The 21,462-nt window shown below is 39.7% G+C and overlaps 1 protein-coding gene across 3 annotated transcripts in view; it reads right to left on the bottom strand.

Moving 5' to 3' along the window:
• DPP4 (dipeptidyl peptidase 4) overlaps positions 1 to 18,521 on the bottom strand; it is an 81,264-nt gene extending 62,743 nt beyond the window's left edge. For 2 of the 3 annotated variants that reach the window (XM_027637334.1, XM_027637335.1), the window contains exons 1-10: positions 18,435 to 18,521; positions 18,263 to 18,347; positions 9,305 to 9,403; positions 8,655 to 8,749; positions 8,457 to 8,531; positions 6,483 to 6,535; positions 6,309 to 6,381; positions 5,035 to 5,155; positions 4,452 to 4,612; positions 2,457 to 2,560 (exon numbers count right to left, since the gene is read on the bottom strand). In XM_027637334.1, the coding sequence (XP_027493135.1) occupies positions 2,457 to 2,560; positions 4,452 to 4,612; positions 5,035 to 5,155; positions 6,309 to 6,381; positions 6,483 to 6,535; positions 8,457 to 8,531; positions 8,655 to 8,749; positions 9,305 to 9,403; positions 18,263 to 18,347; positions 18,435 to 18,440 (872 nt within the window). In that variant the 5' untranslated portion in view covers positions 18,441 to 18,521. The other variant, XM_027637336.1, reaches the window with a different exon arrangement.
• Positions 18,522 to 21,462: the final 2,941 nt, after the last annotated feature.

The following is a 21,462-nucleotide window of genomic DNA, read 5'->3' as shown; positions in this document are numbered from 1 at the left end:
CAACTGGTTACCGACAACTTTGAGATTTATTTCTAGCTTGCAGTTTCAAAATCCTGTTTGGATAAAGCCTATTTTTGCATTTATATTTGACTGGGAAGTCAGTAGGTCATTTAATTGCTACTGCCACTGGCTCTCTACAGGAGCTTGTTTGGAAAAAAAAAAGAGAAAAAAGAAACTGCCATTCTTTTTGTACCTATAATAGTGGCTTCCTTTGTTTTGTATAAGGGGAATTAGTCCCACAGTTTTCATTGCTTCAAAGTCAGAGAAATTAACAGTTCTGGTGACTATAAATCATTCATCAGACAAGATGGACATTACAAGGAAAAAAGAATTAATAAACAAAAAATCAATTAATAATCAAGCTAATATTATAATGTAATAAATAGCTTACTGTTATTATTGAGAGTGGGAATGCATCTTCAGTATTCAACAACCCACAAAATGTTAACTAAGCTGCAATTAATTCAAGCGTAGAGTACAGTAGTTTTGCACTGCTCTTCCTCATTTGCTGCTGAGAGGGATACTCTGCAAACAGTCTCTACTCAGAAGTCAGCTGATTTTAGGACAGATCATTTCAGACAAAAAGCATCCATTCCCTTCATCCTCCTGTTGGCTAACAGGAGCCCCCTGTACCCATGATGCCAAAAATGGTGTTTAAACACTATATGGATTTCACGCTGGTCATTCAAGCAAAAAATGTCAGGTTTCATCTACTATCATATAGCAAAGCACTGCCGTTCCAGATTTTGGCAGTTTTTCTTGACAAATAAAATTCTTCCTCTGAAACAGAAGTGCACTTCAAATGTGGGGGTACAAGTGCTGCTCATACAAGCTCTGGATAACGCTGTAACAGGCAACCACTTGCAGGGGCACTGCCCCTCAACATCCCCTACCGGGCAGATGGGGTGAGGTACACAACCAGTTCAAACATAGTTTTGTTCAGAATTTAGCTCTGTGGAAGTAAAACCAGAATTTTCCACCACCGAAATTAACCTTTCCTGCCATACAGTGGTATAAATATAAACACCATGTAAATATGGTGCTTCCAGGAGCAAAACTACCCAACAGAAACATTGCACATCACTTGCCTTTTCCTACTCATGTATCTTTGTTCTTGCAAAATTCTCCAAGACTCATTCTGGCCACCTCAACTTTTGCAGGACACATATGGTGAAACTTGACCACTATTTGGATCAGCCACTGGGAGGAAGAGTAAGTTTTGATCCTTGCACTCATCATTCAAGACTTGATTTATCTTTGTATTAATCCTGATTTGCAGAGTGCTACATTCATTTTAAAATAGATTAACTCCATGTAACTCATGCCTATGTTAGCCAGATGGGTATGAGGCTGTAAGGTAGCTGATGGTTATTGTCCCCACATAACTTTCATAAGGTGTTAACAAAAGGTAAAACATAACTCCAAAACAACAGAGATCTTAATCAGTATTAAGCTAAACATAACAGGCTTTTAATTCTGAGACATTGAAATTCTGGAGAAAAACGGTGCATGACAGCTATGTAACATCCAGCTATTGCAGTGCTACTGTAACGGAAGGATAAAGAACAACATATTCATAAAAATTCGCATATCTTGGTTAACACATAGATGTTAGTTAGACTGTGGTGACAACTGAAATGGGAGAGCACCGATATTCCAGTTATAGCTTTTTGGCCACCATGTACAAAATGCACATTTTATGCAAAGCTAACAGACCTCCTTTGTTTTTTTCTGGTTTATCAGTATAACCTGTGCTTTCATACCAATCATGTTTGTAAGTGCAAACCTCTAAACAATTTCCACAATACTGTTAAAAAGAAAAAACAAAACCCGAGATCTGGGATATTAAATTCTCTGTGCATGCACTTTAAATTGATGTAGCTGCTCTTTACAAAATACATTTGTATCATGTTGTGCATTTCCAGTGGCATTTTGAGAAATACAATTTTCCATTTACTGTGAGAGGTGCTGATTTTCACCATGTTTCCAAAGAAAACAAACATCTTAAGTATAAATCTGAAGACAACCATGATACCTTGCCTTAGCAAGGAGTTTGCTTCCAATGAAATCAAATCTTCACTTACCATTAAGGTTTTGTTTTGGTTTTTTTTTTCCCCCCAGTGAATTGGAATACATATATTATAATTTGATTATACCAAAACTTGCTCATATTAAAGTTGTACTGTGAAATGACTTCACCATAGTTAGACTCCACTGAATGTGACGAGCCAAGAACTTGTCACATTCTGAATATAACATACATGGAATATGCCATCTATATATAATCACTAGGAGGATAATCTCTGTGCAGATTTTCTCTGGTAAATCTTGTTGCTACCAGAGCTGCATGACAGGGAAAAGCTGCCACATACACTGAATATAGGGAGGTCACATATAAAAGCTCCTCCTCTCTCACCACAAAAACCCCAATCAAATATTTAATCAAAATTTCTTACCCTGATTTTATTTCTGTAGGTGGAGTAATTTCAACAGGGATGGAATTTGGTAATGACTCGGTATCCACAATAAAGAATCGCACAGTTGGATTTGTAGCTCCTGCCTAAAAAAAATTTTTAATTGTACTTCTGAGGAGAGAATATTCTTGGTGAATTAAGTGTTTCAAATTATAGATGAATAAGTTACTACAGAAAGAAGGGTAAAACCATGTGAAAAGACAAGTTCCTAAATGCAGTTTTTAAGATTGATGCATAAGTTATCCTTTGTATTTCTTTACACAAAAGTGTTAGTTATGCGTTTCTAGATAAGAAAGACTACTACATTTACAAATATTCATAACTACACTGGGCTTGCTGTACCCAAAGCAGTATTTGACCATATCTCATCTTTCATGCCATACACAGTACCTAACAGTGAGTCAAATGCATTGCTAACACACAGTAAAGTGCTTCTCCATGGAAGAAGCACCTTACATTAACAAGGCACATCACAGCTACCTATATCACAATAAAATCTGTGACTGCAGCATGTACTCCACTATTTTTAATGTAGTGCTACTGGGAGCAACATAACTGTCAGTAGGGGCTGCTTCTCTAGAAGTTAACTCGCCATCATAACAGTTAGGTAGCTGTACTTGATCCACCTCCAAAAGTCAGCAATATTCCAAACAAAATGGGTTTGTAATAGAATGTGTAATTTAAATTGGCACTTCATTCTACACCTACATCTCTTCTTATGCACCATGCTCAGGACAGAACACCTGCAGCTGTCAGTGAGCCCAGCTACTCATGGGGAGTGTCAGTGACCCCTCTGGGGAAGCCTACAAGGGGACAGGCAAAGGCCATGTGCTCCAGAACCTTTGGAGTGACTGACCATGGCTGCTGCAGAGGAAGCTGAGCTTGGCATGAAGAGGGCAGCTTTTTCACCAGACAAACAGCCATAACAGTTGAGTGATCAGCCAGCTCTATCAGCTGTTCTGCTCCAGCTAATTGAGAGTGGAAATATCTTTCCACGATGGCCAGACCATCATGGATTGGGGTGGGAGGGAGAGGGGGGTATATATCAGTGCCTTAAGCCAACACAGTATAAAACCTCAGTGATGAACAGAAAAACTAAAGAAAGTGATGGGTTTGATATGGTTTCAACCCATCTATTCCTTCCCAGCAACACGGATGCCCAGCACTGTGATGGTGAGCATATAACAGAGATCAGATATGAGAATATGTTTGTATTGAGACTCAGCAATGTAGTGCAACCGCTGTTCTCTAAGTGTAATTTGTACTTGTTTTGTGTCTTAAGTGCATTGCTCTGATAAATCCAAATCCCGTATATGTCAAATAACTTCACACAGGTAAGTCTTGTATTAAACATGAAACTCTTCACATGTGGAGTGTACGAAAGAACCTGTTAGAGCATTTTGACTCTCACCCCATTCAGTCCAGTGCCAACTGTGCAAGAGCAGTGGGCATAAAGTCATGTGGAGAGGAGGGGGGAAGGAGAAGGAGCTGCTTACACTAAAGGCTTCACTCCCACAGCTAAAACTGGAAGACCTTTAGGTGTGGGCAAAGAAACTCCTTCAGCAGATTCCTCCTCTTCCTCCCTTTACAGGAAGTGTCCAACAACTGAAAATGCTACCTTAGTTGAAGAAGATTTCATTATCAATACCACACACAACCCTAACATAATGTACATCTGCTAAATGCTCTGTACCAACTTCAACTCCCTGAGAGCTTTTTTTTCCCAACATCTACTCACTACCTCTAAGTTTTATGGTGAAACAACAAAACCTTTAATCATACTTCTTTTTTCCTTTTTCTTTACCCTGGAGATAATAAAATACTTTAACATTGCCAGATGCTGTTGACTTCATAAAGAGTAATCACAGCAAGCTGTTGAGGAGAGACAGACAATATTTTCATTAGCAGGAACTGATTAAATGAGACTACTCTCTTAATGAAACTGTAGAACAAACATGTTTAATAAATAACACTGACCTTGGGATATGGGATTTTGATGGTCTTTGGATACTGCAAGGTATCATCAGAATAAAAGGAATACTCTATAACAGGAACTTCTGTATCATCAAAGGCTGCATATGCCAAAAAATTGCCATTTGGAGACCACCACAGAGCAGAATTGGTGCCAAACATTTCCTCTGAAAGAAACAGAAATGCATTTAAGTTATAATTGATGTTGGCTCTTCTATCCTAGGTGCTGTTCTCTTAAGTTGTTAATAGGATTTATTTTTTTAAATTGAAATTCAGAAACCAAACTGTAAAGTGTTTGTTGGGGTTATGAAATTAGACATTAGACCAATATTTATAATCTATCATATGAAGTTAATTCACATAGTATAATTTCCAGTGATGCAATGCAAGTTAGGCAAACTCATTTCCATTCTTTGATCCTCATACTAGCCAGGTATTAAGCTCAGGTAAGGATGCATGTTTCTTTTAAAACAGAAATTTTGATTAATTTGAACTTTTCAATGGTATAAGAAATAAGACAATAATAATAACTACAATAAACCAAAGGTTTATATGATAATATAAAGTAAGACTTGCTTGACATAATTACCTTCATAAACCCAATCTGGTATTCCATTGAAAATTTTATTTTCTTCTCCATTTTGAGTGACTGGCACAGCTGCTGATGTTGGTGAAGCTTTTACATAAATATTATTTTTCCAAACATATGCCTGCAAAACATCATCATGATGACAATTACTATTATTATAAATCCTGCTTCCTTTCTTTACTTTATCTACTGGGAAATTCATACCAGATGACAGAAACCATTTTTAAAAGTTGCATTTCCCCAATCATTGATACTTAACAAACTTTGAATTACAAATACAAACCAGGTGTAGCAACTTAACCTTGTTTTTTTGCAAAAAACAAGTCAACTACATTAAGTGACATGACTACTGTAACAAGTTCTGAAAACCTTGCTATTCATTTTCTGCCAATGTACAAGCCTATTTTCCTTTGCCAGGAGTTGTTTTTCACTAATTTGTCTTTCAAAAAAAACTATCAGTGCTTTGGTAAAACATTGACTGGGGTCTCAGCACTACCAATAGATCTGCAAAGACAGTACATTTCTGCAGTAGCACTCAGAACTCCTCTAGGTTTTGGCACCTGCCTGCCTCTCTAATAACCCCTGGTTTTCCTCTCCAATAACTGACAACACAGCTTTATTCCAGAGCTTCACTCCAAGATGCAGAAAGCTCTTTTTGACTTCCTGTGCTTCTGTGGTTGGTCTCTATAATTCATATACTACAAGCAATGAGAATAAATAAGCACCACATTGTCCTCTGACAGTCAGATCCAATGCTCACCACAGGGAATACACAAGCCTTGAAAATGCAGTGGCTTTCACCACTGAGGATTGGAGGGGAGAAAGAAAAGGACAGTGGGAAAGAGTACAAGAGGATTTTGATTCTCTAATCTCATTACATGCATTCGTCAAGTAAAACTTCATTGATTATTGTATAATTAGGAGATAAAAATCACAGTGATGATTAAATAGACATTCATAATGCTGCTGCCTTTGAAAGGGTTGAGCTCCTGTCTGCAACTGTAATAACATGAAGTTCCTGTGCATTTGTGCATTACATGACTACTGGGGCCACTGCTTGCTTTCAGGAATGTATTTTCATTAAAGAACAAAAGAAAACACACAGAGGGATTTTGGAGTCTTTCCAGCAACAGTAGTCAATTTTGAAACAAGTTCAGCTATTTTATTGAGCAGTAGGAAAGTCCCAAAACCTCAAGAGTACAGACAATGTGAGTTTCCATATCACGTGTATGAAAATGACTGTTTATATTAAAGTGTCACTTATCTTTACTAACCAGTTTGTGACCAACAGGTGACCAGGATAGATATTGTGTATCATTAGGTAGTAGTCCATCATCTAGAATAGAGCTGGAAAAACAAAACCAAATTGCAGCCAAGAGAAATCAGTGAAATGACATTTCATTGCAAAAGAATCTTAAAACTACATCTCACATGAAAAGATTACTGACCTGCTACTGAAATTATAGATGTGATATGAAGCTGTAAAGGAATACCTCCACAACTGTAAAAGAATTATTTTAATATTAAGAAACTAAATTTCAGCAGGATTCACATCTCTTGCAGTTTGAATTACCTCTGAAACTCTCCTCATGCTTTTTCTTAAGACAGAACACAATGAACATACGAGGGTAAAAGATCTCTACAAGGTTTAAGAAAAGACTAAAGCATTGCCACCCCTCTGGGGTCTTCACTATGACAGAGGCCACTGATTGATTAAGGACAGATATACAGACACCAGAGATGATGCAGATTTTCAGAAATCCTTGTAGCTACATGGCAGACTATCATCACTATGCAGAGTAAATTCTCCTCCTTGTGCCTTACTGGCTTGCTTACTGTTTTCTGTCTCATTTTTCATGTCGTATTATTGAACTTGGCATCTTATAGTAGTTCTCACAAGTCCCACAGTATGTCTGTAGCAGTTCCTCCAGTACAGGGTGACCTATTCCCATTCATACTGTCACAGAAATAACCCTCTTCTCTCAGAAATCTGCCTCTTGAAGTCTGTATCCCCCTGTGGGCACTTAGAGAGAGAAAGACGATGATGATAATGCAGACATTTAAACATGTTCATGTTGGCTGGAGAGGTTTGATTTAGCCCACAGTGTTGACATGTTACGATAATGCTATCTTCTATGATGGTTCTTGAATATGTGTATTAAGATATAAAACAACAACTTAGTACTACATAACCAGATGGCTATTACATAACAAGTGTCTACATCCACATGATTCATTTTGTTACTCTGTTTCTTTGCAATAAAGATTAATAATAACAGAACTTTCAATCACACTATTATATAAAGGTTAAAAGATCTTGTTTCAGCATTAAAATAAAATTAACTCATATGAATGCAACAAATAAAATGCAATTACTTATAATAAATTATGAGTAGACGTGATGTGTAGGGTGGCTGGAAAAATATTAGGCATTTTGTGGCCACTAAAGATGCAGTGAAAAGTTAAATAATTCTGAAGAATTCAGAAAGATGAAAGGTAACTGGCTAAGGTAATGCAGCAAGGGAGCTAAAACTGAAAAAAAGTGATGACTGCGTGCACGGACTGTGCCTGGCACAGTGTAAGAGCCATTCTTGGACTGCCAGGCCAGAACATGTAGACAGAGCTCAATGACACAATGCTCCAGTATTTGTACACTGCAGAAGTCAGCACTGAGCTTTTTACAAACAAAACAGGGCAACTTTCTAGAAAAAAAAAAAAGGAAAGAAGCACAAAGTTACCAGTTTCTCAGTGCACAAACTGTACAGCAAATTATTGCCTCCATCAGGCTCCTCAATTGGCACACAGAGCCAGGTTTTCACACCACCTGGCATAAATGTAGGTTGACCTTTCTTGCACAGTTTGACACCAAGCCAGTGTGAAGCATTTTGCTGGAGGCTTTTCATGTGCTTGCTGACAGCAGGGAACAAGGACACACAAGTCCACTCCAAGCACAAGCCTTCTCTTGTAAGCACATGCTGCTTTTCAGTCACCTCAGTTCTCAACTCTTGCATCCTACCACCACAATGTAACAACCACATATATATATATAGCATACACGTACAAGCAGATGTACCAGCATATCTACTCATCGCTTCTCCTTACCCACACAACTCCTTGATAGCCATGCCTATCTACTCTTCTAGATTGTCTTCCCAGATGAACCATCCAGCCTCGCTCTTCTTGCGATAACTGTCCATCCACTTTTTATCCAGATGCTTTTCTCAGGCAGTCATGTCTCTTCTGCCAAGCCCACAGATAATACCAGTCTCTTCTCCTCCTGCCTGCTCAACTTGACTGTTCCCCTACAAATATCCATCTCATTCATCCCTCCTCCTGCATTTCCCTCACATTCTCGCAGCCTCTCAGTCGTTCTCAAACCTTTATTTCCCAGTTTCATCCTCAGATGTAAAGTGCACTTGTACCTTTCTATAGTTGTACCGCAGAAGAGCAAACTTTTGGTCAGGAGACAATATAGCTGTGCTTGCCTTGTACTTATCCTGTCAACAAAGGAAGGGGAAAAGGAACACATTAAGCACTGTTTCCAAAGAAATGTGCAGAACTAAATAGTAAACTCAATACCTTTCTCAATGTCTGCATATATTACATATAAGTTAACATACTAATGTTGTATTCGCCAAGATTACTGATGATGTTCCATTGTCAGCACTGATAAGTAGGATGTTCCCATTATTTGTTTCACAGAGATACTGATTTCCTAGAAGAACAAGAGAGATGCTCATAAAAAATAAGTAAAATGTTTATCATTTACTTTTCTTTTCCCCTTATGTTTATAAGCAGGAAATAAAATTCAAAAATCTGGCCAATGTTGTGTTTCCTAGTTCAGTAATGAAAGGATGCAAGAATGTTCACAAAATATAGTCCTCACAGCATCCACTTTCTAGCATCTCTTTCCCTTGGGGCACTAGGCATATTCAAAAGGAAAAGTGGCCTGTGTCCTCCTGTTCCCTGGCAGCCCAATGCAGAAGAAGCTGACACGCTTCAGAGGAAAACATGCTTCTACCAAAAAGCACAAAAGTATGCACTTTCAGCAGTAGGAGAATATAGCTTGCCATGAATGTAAGCAGGTATCTAAGGTGGGGGGGGGGGGGGGGGGGGAAATAACTCTTTGAGCTACGCACAGTTCTATAATGGTACTATTAAATAATTTAACTTTTTTTCAGGATACAGTTGTCACCTCAGCATGAAGATATGTGTTTACTGAAGGTAGTACATTTTCTTGACACTTAAGTTGTATCTATAAATTAATTACCTGAAATCCACTGTAGATCATTTAGTTTGTATGAATAGTCATTGTTCAAGTAATTCTGTAGAGTGTACGTTTTTCGTGAATCAGGCTTAGAGGGACTTTCTGAAAAAAGAGACAGAAGAGAGATTTTGATGTTGCTGCAAATTGTTCCACCCCAGCTTCTTAACCTGACTACCAAGTGGGTTTTTGTTGCTGATTATTAAAGTGTTTAAGCTAAACACCTCTAAAGTACTAGCAGTAGGAAGGCAATAAAACTTTACTGCAAGATAAATTCAGCAAGCATCAAAGTGTCAATAAAATCACTCAACAAACTCATGGAAGTGAAAATACTTTTTTGACAGTGACAAAAATGAATGAAAGACCTCTAGCCATCCTATTTCAGCAAACACATACTTGTACTGTACTTGTACTTTCAAAAACTGAAAAGAAGCGATCTTAGTGCCTTTCTCCCCATGCTCACTCTGGGAGGTTTGCTGCAGAGCCCCACCTGCTAATATTTGCATCAGACATCAACTGTGGGGTGGATCATACAAAACAGAGATGTACATCTTCATGTTTGAGAGTGGTGGACAGGTAAGGTTGTCCATATGACTGAAATGTGACATCCATGTGAGTAAATGTACAGACCTTGAGAGAAGCCCTAAAAAGAAAGTGGCTGCTGTACACATATGGCTGTCACATATTCTGTAATATTGCTGTTCCTGTTCCTGAACCCTTCAGTTGTGAATTATCTGCTTATGATTAAACTCAAATTTCAGAAATGTCTCAAAAAAAAATAAATCTGAGAAGCAGTAAAATTTTCAGAGAAGGTCTAATTAAAAAAAGAAAATCACAAGCACTTTCTAAAAAGCTTATGATGAAATAACTGGTTAAATATTTATTCCTGTCTTGATGTGTTTTTCATCAAGATATCTTAATATTTATTGTAATGTTACAATTTGGACTGGAAAATTAAAGCCAAGTAACTGGTGATGCCTTAAGCCCCTAATGGTTTTTATTTTTCTAAGCCTTGTAAGTTTTATAAGTAGATTTTAAAAGCAGCAACCCTCCCTCCCTTGTCCCTTATCCCTTTCCCTCTAGCACCCTTAGTTTACACATTCCTTAACCCTCTTACCCCATTCTGTGCTCCCTATATCACTCCTACCCCTGAATACAGCAGAAATGTTTAGTCTTTTGTCAAGGCAAGGCCTAGATTGTTGGCAGAACAGCATATCAGGGCCTAAACCACAGAATACGGTCAAGAATTAGGTAACTATGTACCCTTTGTGCTCTGATGATGGTGAAGATGGGATGAACAGAGGGTCCCGAAATGCACCCCAGACCCATTTTCAGGGGGTGGACCTGGGGCGGTCCAGAGTAAAGGCCACAGGGTGGACACATCTGGGATTGGATGGATGGTATTATAAAATGTAACATCTCAGGCACGGCCTGCGTGCCTCTTGTAACATCTTCTGCCTTGGCAAATAAACCCTTTCTTATCTCACTCCTAATTAACTGCTCTGGGAGATTTTTTCAGCACCATAAATCCCACGGCAACACTGGGTTACTCTGAGAAGACCAAGTGAAAGTTTGAACGTAGGTAAGCTAATGAGTTTGGTCATCAGCTTCAGCCCACTGCAGTCAACCTCTAAGAAAAATATTTCTTATTGGCTGCAACACACACGCTGCTCTTTCCAAAATATGAAAAGTAATAGCAATAATAACAACAACAACTCGGTCTGTGAGTCTTTGTGATCTTTTTCCTATGAAAACAAAGACTACAGTTTTTAAATTCAGGTGTGCAATTCTCTCCCTGCTTCCTCTCTACCTTTTTTTTTTTTCTTTTAATGGAAACCTAAAACCTCCCTCATACAAACCTACACATTCCAGAAGGGAAGCTATTTTTATTTCAACTGGCTAAATCAAAAAACTAGAATAAAAGCAACTGATAAAAACACTCAAGTACAGATGTGGTGACCAATCAACCAAGATACTTAACACATCCCTAAGAACTGCCTCTTCTTTCATTATAGTGAGGAAGAAAAAGAGTGCAAAGCCTTTGGGGACACACACAGGAAAACACCTCACAATAATTTTTCCAGGGTATCTTTCTGCAGGTTAAATACATGTGTCGACTGGAACACGGCAGGAAGATATTTATATTAGCTATTACAGCTTTACTCTTATTTCCAAACAATAAGCAAATTGTATATATACAGCACAGACTGTACAACCAGTGCTGCAATAAAAATCAAGAGACATAACAGTGATTTTTAGTTTAAAATGCTCAGCAAAGGTTAAAAAAAATGTTTGCTCAATGCCATTTGAAACTTGACTGTTCTAAAAAATTAGGCTAGATTTATTGCTCTTGAAGTGTCTCTAGGAATATTAATTTCTCAGGTTAATTATTTAATATTAACTGAATATATAATTTGATGGATTATGAACAAGTGTGCATTTGATATTCACACAGAGTAGTCTAGTTAGGAATATGACTTCTCTCCTTCCTAATTGAGAAAGTGTACTTTTCAATCAGAGCGGCTTCAAAAAGCAACAAAACTCTCTCTTGGAAAAGGAGAAGCAATTTAAGACAGGTGGCTGATGAACAGGTTTAGGGATTTTTCCAAACTGATGAATGTTTTTCCCCCTGGTGACATACATATTTTGCTAAGGTCTCATTACTAAAAAATCAGGCCACTATTAAGATTTGTTGGCTGTGTATAAAATTAAAATTTCATTTTCTGTCAACACCTTCCACGTAGTATCTGAATATGAAAATGTACGCCAAGCTGTAAGGGTGTAGTCGTAGAAGTTCTAGTTGAAGTATTTTCTTAATTTACAAGATGGGCCATTACCATTATATTCATACTTATCCACATTATGCCACCAACCAAAGAGACACAACATACATTGAATTCTGCATTTTGGTTCTCCTTGTTCAGATTCCATTTGAAAAGAAGGGTCAAACAGGGTTTTTTGACAAAATAAAGTAATTGTTGACATTCAAGAGCATTTTATTGGCTTTGAAGATTGGATACAGATCAATGTATGTTCATACTTTAGCAAAACCGCTTCTTTCACTCTTGGGTTCCTCAGAGAGGCTGTGAGGACTAAATGTTCTTGCTATTTTTGTTTTTTTGACTATTCCAGATCCAGACTTATTTTTCTAAATTCCAAATTACTAGCTTCCAATGCTCAGTACTGGGGCTAGTTCTGTTTTATATCTTTATTGCCGATTTGGACAAAGGGATTGAGTGCACCCTCAGCAAGTTCGCAGACAACACCAAGCTGGGCAGGAGTGTTAGTCTGCTGGAGGGTAGGAAGGTTCTGCAAAGGAGTCTGGACAAGCTGGATCAATGGGGAAAGGCCAATTGTCTGAGGTTTACTAAGTGTTGGGTCCTGCACTTTGGTTACAGCAACCGCATGCAGCACTGTAGGCTGGGGGAAGATTGGCTGGAAAGCTGCCCAGCAGAAAAAGATGTCCACTGGCATCCTGGCTTGTATCAGAAATGTGGCCAGCAGTACTAGGGAAGTGATTGTCCCCCTGTACTTGGCACTAGTGAGACCACACCTCAAGTCCTGTGTCCAGTTCTGGGCCCCTCAATTCAAGACAGACATGGAGGTGCTGAAGTGTGACCAGAGAAGGTCAATGAAGCTGGTGAAGGGTGTGGAGCACGTCCTATAAGGAGTGGCTCAGGGAGCTGCGGTTGTTTAGCCTGGAGAAGAGGATGCTCAGGGGTGACTTTATCCCTCTCCAGAACTATCTGAAAGGAGGCTGTAGCCAGGTGGGGGTCAGCCTCTTCTCCCAGGAAAGAGGAAATGGACTCAAGCTGCACCAGGGAGGTTCAGATTGGACATAAGGAAGAATTTCTTCACTGTAAGGGTGGTTAAGCACTGGAAAGGGCCCAGGCAAGTGGGCCCACGTGGGCCCAGGCAAGAATCACCATCCCTGCAAGTGTTCAAGAAATGACTGGATGTGCTATGGTTTAGTTGCTAAAGTGGTGTTCAGTCAAAGGTTAGACCTGATGATCTTGGAGGTCTTTTCCAATCTTAATGATTCTATGATTCATCTCTATCCTATTCTCACTCCTGGCAGTACATACATATTTCCACTGTCATAGTGATATACTGGAAATAATAACATCATAATACCCCTGTTACAACAGCAAAAATATAAGTAAGTCCTTCTGGGAAGAAGGCTCTTAACCTTTTATGTAAGTAGTACTCATATGAGGTTGTTAAACAATTTTGTTTCCCTTTTGGAATTTTTTATTAATACGTCACCCTTTCTGCAGGTGTAAAGTATTGACATTGCTTAACCCCAGCAACTAAGTACTACTCAGCCACTCGCTTTCTTCCTCTCTCTCCTCCCCATCCTGAGTGGGAATAGGAAGGAGAATCAGAAAAAGATAAAACCCATATGTTGAGATAAGAATAGTTTAATGATTGAACTAAAGTTAAATACAATCTTGCTAAGAATAGTAATAATATTTGTAATGAAAAGGAGAGAGAGGAAGAAAAAGAACCCAAGAAAGACAAGTGATGCACAATACAATTGCTCACCACCCACTGACCAATGCCCAGGGACTGTCCCTGGGCAGTGATTGGCATCTCACAGCCAATTCCCTCCCATTTACATGACCATGACATTCCATGCTATGAAATATCCCGTTGGCCAGATCGGGTGAGGTGTCCTGGCCATGCTCCCTCCCAGCTCCTTGTGCACCTGCTCACTGGGAAACTGAAAAGTCCACGACTTAGAGCAAGCACCACTTAGCAACAACCAAAACATCAGCGTGTTATCAACGTTATTCTCACACTGAATCCAAAACAGAGCTCTGTACCAGCTACTAGGAAGAAAATTACCTGATTCCCAGCCACAACCAGGACATCTATAAAGTAAACAAGAAGTTAACTATTGTGTAAGGGTTATGGTATGATAATCACCATACCAAAACCTACAGATGTTGACAAATTACTTTTGGTATACGTATTGTTTATTCCTGGGTGTCAAGGTGCATTTTAATAATTTTCATATATAATAATAATAAAAAAAAGTAAGAAATTATGCAACCGACTTTAAAGTGATGGAAAACTATAAAAAGCAGGAATAATGGAAGCTTTACTGCACATTCACCACAACCAAGAGAGAGACTGGAAATAAACACAAAAAGGGAAAGACAAGTACAAGAATGATGTTGAGTAATAATGAGACAGGGATAGAGAGATGCTAAAAATCAGAAAAGGTGAATGATTATCTCAATTTTAAAGCAACAGCAGAACAAGAGTGAGAATAATCTGCTGTCTAAGAATGTAATTTAGGAGCAGCAGGAGAGATGCAAGAGAAACCCAATTTATTCAGTGGTTAGAAAAGTAAGAGACATTTCAGGCTACTTCTTCCAAACCTTCCTATTCCCCCTCATTTCTATTCCAACATGTGTAAAAAAGTGCTCTTGCTCTTTCCCCTCATGTACACTCAAGCCCACAGTTACTGCCTGAGATATGTGACAATTAGAGCACTGAAGTACGTTTCCAGAAAAAACGTATGTAAAAACCACTTTGCTGTGTCAGGCCAAAGGTTCACTTCACTCAGAATTCCACTCAGGAGCTGATACAGGACATTCAGGAGAGACCATAACCAATGAGTGAGCACCTGGGGCAGTTCATCCAAGAGCCACTCTACGGGGTTGCAGAGACTATCCCAGAGGGATATAATCATTAACTTTGTAATCAGTAGCTCTGGAATCCCTCTCAAAGTTACCTCATCTCATGCAAAGCAAGGAAATAAAAATAGCAGAAGGGTTCTGCAAATAGCAATCCACTGCTGATAATTTTTTTTAGTGTGATATTACTCAACATTTGAATTAGGGTGGATGAGTTAAATGACAGTGACAGAAGTCAAGGATGTATAGCAGGAAAACATTTCCATTCCCTTCCTTTTCAGACTCACGAAGAACCCTCAGACACCTTAAGGTCACTAACTGCCCCAGCCCCTGCTGCGCTTTCCAGCCTCTTCTAGGTATGTTTCTATTAGACCACAGATGCAGAAACAGCATCATCTAATCATGACAGTGATGACCTTCTCATTTAGTGAATATCTCACCCTTAGAGAATTAGACCTGTGAGTGAAGGAAGCTGTACCAGCTGTACAGGACACCTCACTCTAAGGCCACTTATGACTTCTCATGGCAGCAGAATGATACTTCACTGTCTCCTTCCTGCTCTCAGCATTTGCTACTCATACTCCTGCTCCTGGACTTCCTGCCCAGCTGGCCAGAAGAACAAGAACTGTGGTCAGAGAAGAGATAAAGGGTACATGGACTAGGGATGTTTCAATCTGTCTTTTACATGGAAAGTAAGTAAAGTAAATGGGTAAGTGCATCATGGACAGACCAAATTTTTTTTAGAAAAAACTCATACTTTAAAGGTAACCACTTGTTACCATAGTCACCTGTTGGATAGCTCCTCAAAGCATAACAATGCTTTAGTCAACAGACTTCAAATACAACCCCTAAGGCTATTTTGAGATTAAACCGTTTGATGAAAGTAGTCACATGTGGTTTTAAATATAAAATAAGGTGTCAAAATAGGCAGTGGAAACAGAGTGTGCAGAGTTCTGGCTGGGAAGACCCTCGAGGTAAACAGCAAAGGGCTGCAACCAAAATTAGGGAGACTTTTTGCAAATTTAAGTCTGAAGTATTTCTCCACGCTGAACAGCTGCAAGAGAAGAAACAGAAGTTCTACTTGCCAGGCCTACAGGCCAGGCAACAAGCCAGAACTCCTCTGGAGTGGCAAAGTTGCACAACCTTTCACAGCACTGGAGCCCATTTATCAAACTAGTTATGTGCTGCATGACTACTAAGCTTATGACAGGGAAGTACATTGAGAAGCATGGAAGGGAAAACAGTTGCACACCAAATGTAAGAAAGTCAAACTCAAAATCTGTATCAATAATCATCATTTTCACTCCCTGTACAATGCTTGAACAACTGGGATGAAATAAAGACTTAATTGCAATTATAAGGACTTTGATCAGAGCAGACTTTGATCCCACGTAGTCATAGTCATGCAAGCTGCTCATCCCAAATGTAATTTTGCCATTTTCATTTCGTACTCAGGCGAGTACCTGCATGGCCCAGCAGGCATCCTCAGCTAACTTACATGCCCTTATGATTGTTAATAAAAACCATATATTCAAACTGTCAGTCATTAAGTGCTCTAACCTATAAATTACTACTTTATAAGAACACCAACTATATACCCTCAGCTAACAGAAAACATCTGTTTAGCACAGTCAAAAATTCAAAAGCACCCTGCAGTTCCTGAATTACAATGGTCACAGTTGTTATTCAGATGTTTCTGCTGGCCTGATTCGGGAAGAGACAGGAATTCAAGTTTTTGAACTGGTACCACTCCATCTCAATTCATACTTTATCCAGAGAGACTTAGTGAACTACTGGGGCATGCTAGGCAATTTCCTATGTCTTAATTTGAGCCAACAGTAAAAAGACTGCCTCGTTTTCCTACAACCAAAACGATGTAAGCCAAGGCTGACAGCATGGTGGTATTCTGTATATCATACAACAGAAGTGTTTCTTTGAAGTAAAATGAATTTACTGTACAACTGAGTGACTGGTCCTGAATTGCAGCCACTTCTACAGCAGAAGAATTTCTATGCTAGAAGGAAGAAAACCCATCTGACTCACAGTAAGACATAGAATTGGCATCAAGATAGACAAGCACCATCTCTTCAGCAGAGTTCAGGCCTGCATACTGAATTCTTTCACTAGGTGTTATGCCTGCACATATCCATCTGATGAGTTATCAAGACCCTTTCTCTTGCTCTTCCCAACTTGTGAAATTCAGAGCATTTTCTGTCATTTCAAAAACCTGCTTTTTTGAGATAAGTGGCAAAAAGCTGCCCAAAAATAACAGAAAAGGGAGTCAGCATCCACTGATGAAAGTTTTAGCCCAGAAGGTATGTAATTCAGATATCTGGACTTTGAAAATCTAGTTTTTAATGACTGAGATATTGATACAGCTGAACTGCAAAACAGTTTAATGTAAGTTATGCTATATTGTGCACTAGTGACTATTGAGCACTAGTGACACAAGCTTCACCTCTTTAAAAGACATACAACAAACCCACCAGAACTTTCTGTGCACATAAGAAATTGCTGTGTTCATTTCTGAACACACTGTCAAGATCAGCACATGCATCTTCACACATCTTGGGGTGCACCTTTGGTGGACCACCAAAGGTCTAGTCTAGAAAACACTTCCTTAGAGTTTGCAGTGCTGATTGTACATATCACAACTGCTCAGCTGTTAATCGTAAGAACACAAAATGAGAATAAGGTGCAGCTCTGTCCTACCAGCTGGAAGCAAGGCATTGCTTAATGAGCATTTAATGCTGTTTCATATTAACATCCAGAGCCACATGGCCAACCTGAAAAGTACAAACCGATCAGAGTCCAAAACTGCATTCCAAATCTTCTTCTACTTTTCTGACCTCTGTAACTGTGCTGTTTATATAACATCACTCGATGGCATTAACAAAAGTGCAAACACAGCAAACGAGAGGGAATATAATCTTATCTCTTCAATACACCCCAGAAAAATGACTAATTGGCATTTTACGGCTGGTTCACAGCCCGGGGCCACAATAAGAACAGAAAATGCTGAAAACGATAATGGTTACAACTATTACCAGTGCACACGGGGAGATCAAGGGTCTTTTTAACTCTGCCCGCGCCCACTATCTTCCCAGGTGAGACGCCCTCCTGGCGACGCACCTCCCAGTTTCCCGGACTCAGGAGTTCCAGTTTTATGGATCCCGTTCTCTACCGCACAAACTTTCCGCGAAACTTTCCCCCCGCTGCCGTGGGCGGCGCGGCTGCGGATCCCCTCCGAGCCCCGGCGGCCGCCGGGAGCCCCCCTTCCCTCCCCATCCCGCCCCTCCCGGCCCCGCCGCGCACTCACTGCCGGTGAGCAGCACCAGGGGCACGGTGATCGCCACGACCGCGACGGCGACCCCCACGGTCACCAGCAGCCACTTCAGGAAGCTCTGAAAGGAGAAGCCCCGTCAGGCGGCGGTCGCGCAGGACCCTCCTGCGCTGCCGCCTCCCCCCCCTCCCGCTTTTCCCTCACCCACCGGCATCGTGAGGAGCGGAGCGGAGGAGGCGGTGGGAGCGATGCCGGCGGGCTGTAGCTCTGCAACCCCGGCGCTGCCGCGGCTCTGCTCGGGAGCGGCGCCTGGGCGGGGGCTGGGGGCGGCTGCCTTGGGAGCGGCAGGCACCGGGAGTTGTGCAAGATCCCGGGTTTCCTGCTGGCTTTGCGGTCTGAGCGGCGGTTTCTCCGTCAGCTCACACGCTTGGAGCGCGGAGACACAGCTGTGCGCAGCAGAGGAGGGACTTGGGACACTGGAGGGATTTCTGTCGGAAATCAGATAACGGCCCAGAAATTAAATACCTTCAAACGCTGGTGGCAAAGCGCCCAATGCTTTGATAACACCAGCATTTCTTGTAAAGTTTCTGTTCTCTGAACTTCTTTCTCTGGCAATCTTGAAAGGACTGATAAAATTGCAGGAAGGGCTTATATTTATTTGTTTTGCACTGGAGATAGATTTGTAAGTCTGCAAATTGGGATTTTAAATGAAGACCAGAAAATGGAAGTGTACGATGAAAGTTTAAAATTTAGCACTGAAGATGACCTTGGTTTATCACATCAGATAATTCAATTTCCAAGGAGAATTTTGAGTACATGCGGGGATAGTAGGACTAATTGGTGGAAAAGATAGAATAACTCACGAACCCAAACTTTAAAGCTTCTGATTGTTTAAAAAGCTGAGGGAATTATTCTAAGAGAATTCTACCCTGAAAAAAGTAATTATAAGTGGTGCTTTTGGTTTTGTCTGTCTTAGCTTTTCCCCCTCTATTTGCAGAACACTAGCAGTTACCAGAGAGAGGTGCAGGTTTTTTTGCAACTTGAGAAGTGTAACAGAAAACGTATATGATCTGCTGAAGCAAGAGAGGTCAAGGGAAACAGCAAATGTTCCTAGTCTTGCCTTCAAAATACTTGTCAGAGCTTTCAGTAAGCTTATGCTGCTTGTTCTTTCATTCTTCCTTGCTCCATGCAGATGGAGCACAGCATTTAGTATTTTGCTGCTGTTTCTTAAGCAAACTATCTGGAAGTGGATTAATAACTTTTTGTGATGGATAAATCTCCTTTAGAATAACCCAAAGTATTACAAACAGTAAAGATAAGTATATACAGAAGATACTAGACTCATCTAGATACAAGATGATGTTCTTGCTCACTGTTGTATATCATTCCCCTTGAAGGTAGCAGTTGCTACTAGTTATGAATTTGCACTATGGTAGCTATATCAGTTTACCTTAGGAATTCCATTAATCTACTCTGACAGTGATTCCAGGTAGGTCAGTGTAAGTTTACCGTGGAACATCTAATGCACTGCAATTTTACAGCCAGCTAATTTTTACTATAAAATTACTATAAATTTACTATAAAGTAAAATCACAGTGAAGTGGAAGTCTTTTACATTGGTTTTCAAACTAGTATCTCATTATATGCTGTGAGATGCATGACCATTGTTTCAGAATGTCTTACCGCTCCACTTAAATATCTCTCTGGTATACAGTACACTTGCTAGTCTTGTCAACAATAAAAAAGAAAAACAAAACCACCACCCCTCACCCCAGGGTGAATTTACCTTTTCCCGGTGAGTAGGAATCACAATATATATATAATTCAGCCAATCTAGGCTTTTCTTTTCCCCCCCTGAACATTTAAGTAGTGATCATCACAGTGTCTCAAAGTATGGTATGATCAAATTATGTCAGTCTTGTGATAAAATGTACCAAGGTTTTCATAGCCAAGTTGCAGATTAATAAAATTTTGAGAGATTATCTGCAAGGTTTTAATGCTTCTTAGTACTAAATTCTAAAGAGGAAAAGAGACCAATGCTGGCAAAACATATGCCTGGCTTCTGCTTGTTTCAGTGGGCTCACAGTTTTAAGTGCCTTTGCAAATCTGGATTCCTGTACCTAGATCAAATTGTTAATAATCTACAGTACTTCTGACTCTGGTCATGCCAGAGAGACTTATGGGACTTGAATTTGTACTCAGAACCACCTCACTGATCTCGTAAGAGTCAGTATAGCAGAATATGTTTTCCACTTAGTTGCAATAGTTTCTAGCAGTGATTCTTTACACCTTGAAAAAAATCTGTTTCCTCCTCTCTGATCAATTGTTATGGTTGTGCTTCTGATGCTCTGTCAGATTGTCTTTTCTGATAGCCTGAGACTTGAAAAGTTTCTCCAGCTAAATATTTCAATTACTTAATACCATGGTCTTCTTTTGCAATCAAATACATATTAATATGATGCCAAGAGATTAAACAAATGAATAACCAGTGGTGGCTGCTACATGACAAAATTTGAGAAGCCGTAGCTGTTCATCATATTGTATGCTCAGCACAAGTGTATTCATAAAGAAGTTGCATGATTGCAAAGATCTATTTACTAGAAAGAAAAAACCACAGATTTCAGCCTGAAGGTTGGCTTTCCAAAACACTTGAGAGACCTGCCAGATGCAATGTCTCCTTCAGACCTCTAGTGAAACTTAAAACTTTGTTATGTGTCTGTTTATACATTTGGTTCCTCCAGAAATATTTGGAAAAGTCAAACAGGAAAAATGGAAAACATAAGCTCTCTGCAGAGTAAGAAAAATTGTTTGTGAATAAAATGTGTGGAGTCTACTTTACAGGTGCAATAATGTGTTCCAGGTGTCTCCATGTGTGGCTATGGGAGACAAAATATGTGCTGGAGAACGTTTTGTAGAGATTCACAGCACTTCAGATGAACTGTGAGGAAGAGAAGGCAAAAGTGCTGTTAGCACTGTGGAGTGTTCAAGTTCTGCTGGACTAGAAGCATCTACAAATATATTAAAAATGTCTGGGTTTTCTATGAAATAATTATTATTTTTTCTTTGTATTTGAGGTTGAAATGGCATAAGGACAGTTTTGTAATATGTCTTTGCACTGGTTCTGTTTGAGAGGATTGTGAAGAGAGTGTTAACTGTAAATCAGGAAAGCTAATGAGAAAAAATCCTGTTTTGTGTGATTGTGTCACTGGGACAACCATTTCAATGTGGCTAGTAGC

This window comes from Corapipo altera, unplaced genomic scaffold, assembly GCF_003945725.1.
Source record: "Corapipo altera isolate COAL_440 unplaced genomic scaffold, ASM394572v1 45, whole genome shotgun sequence".
Lineage (NCBI taxonomy): Eukaryota > Metazoa > Chordata > Aves > Passeriformes > Pipridae > Corapipo > Corapipo altera.
The sequence above is the reverse complement of the archived record's forward strand: the minus strand, read 5'-3'. Positions and strand labels throughout refer to the sequence as shown.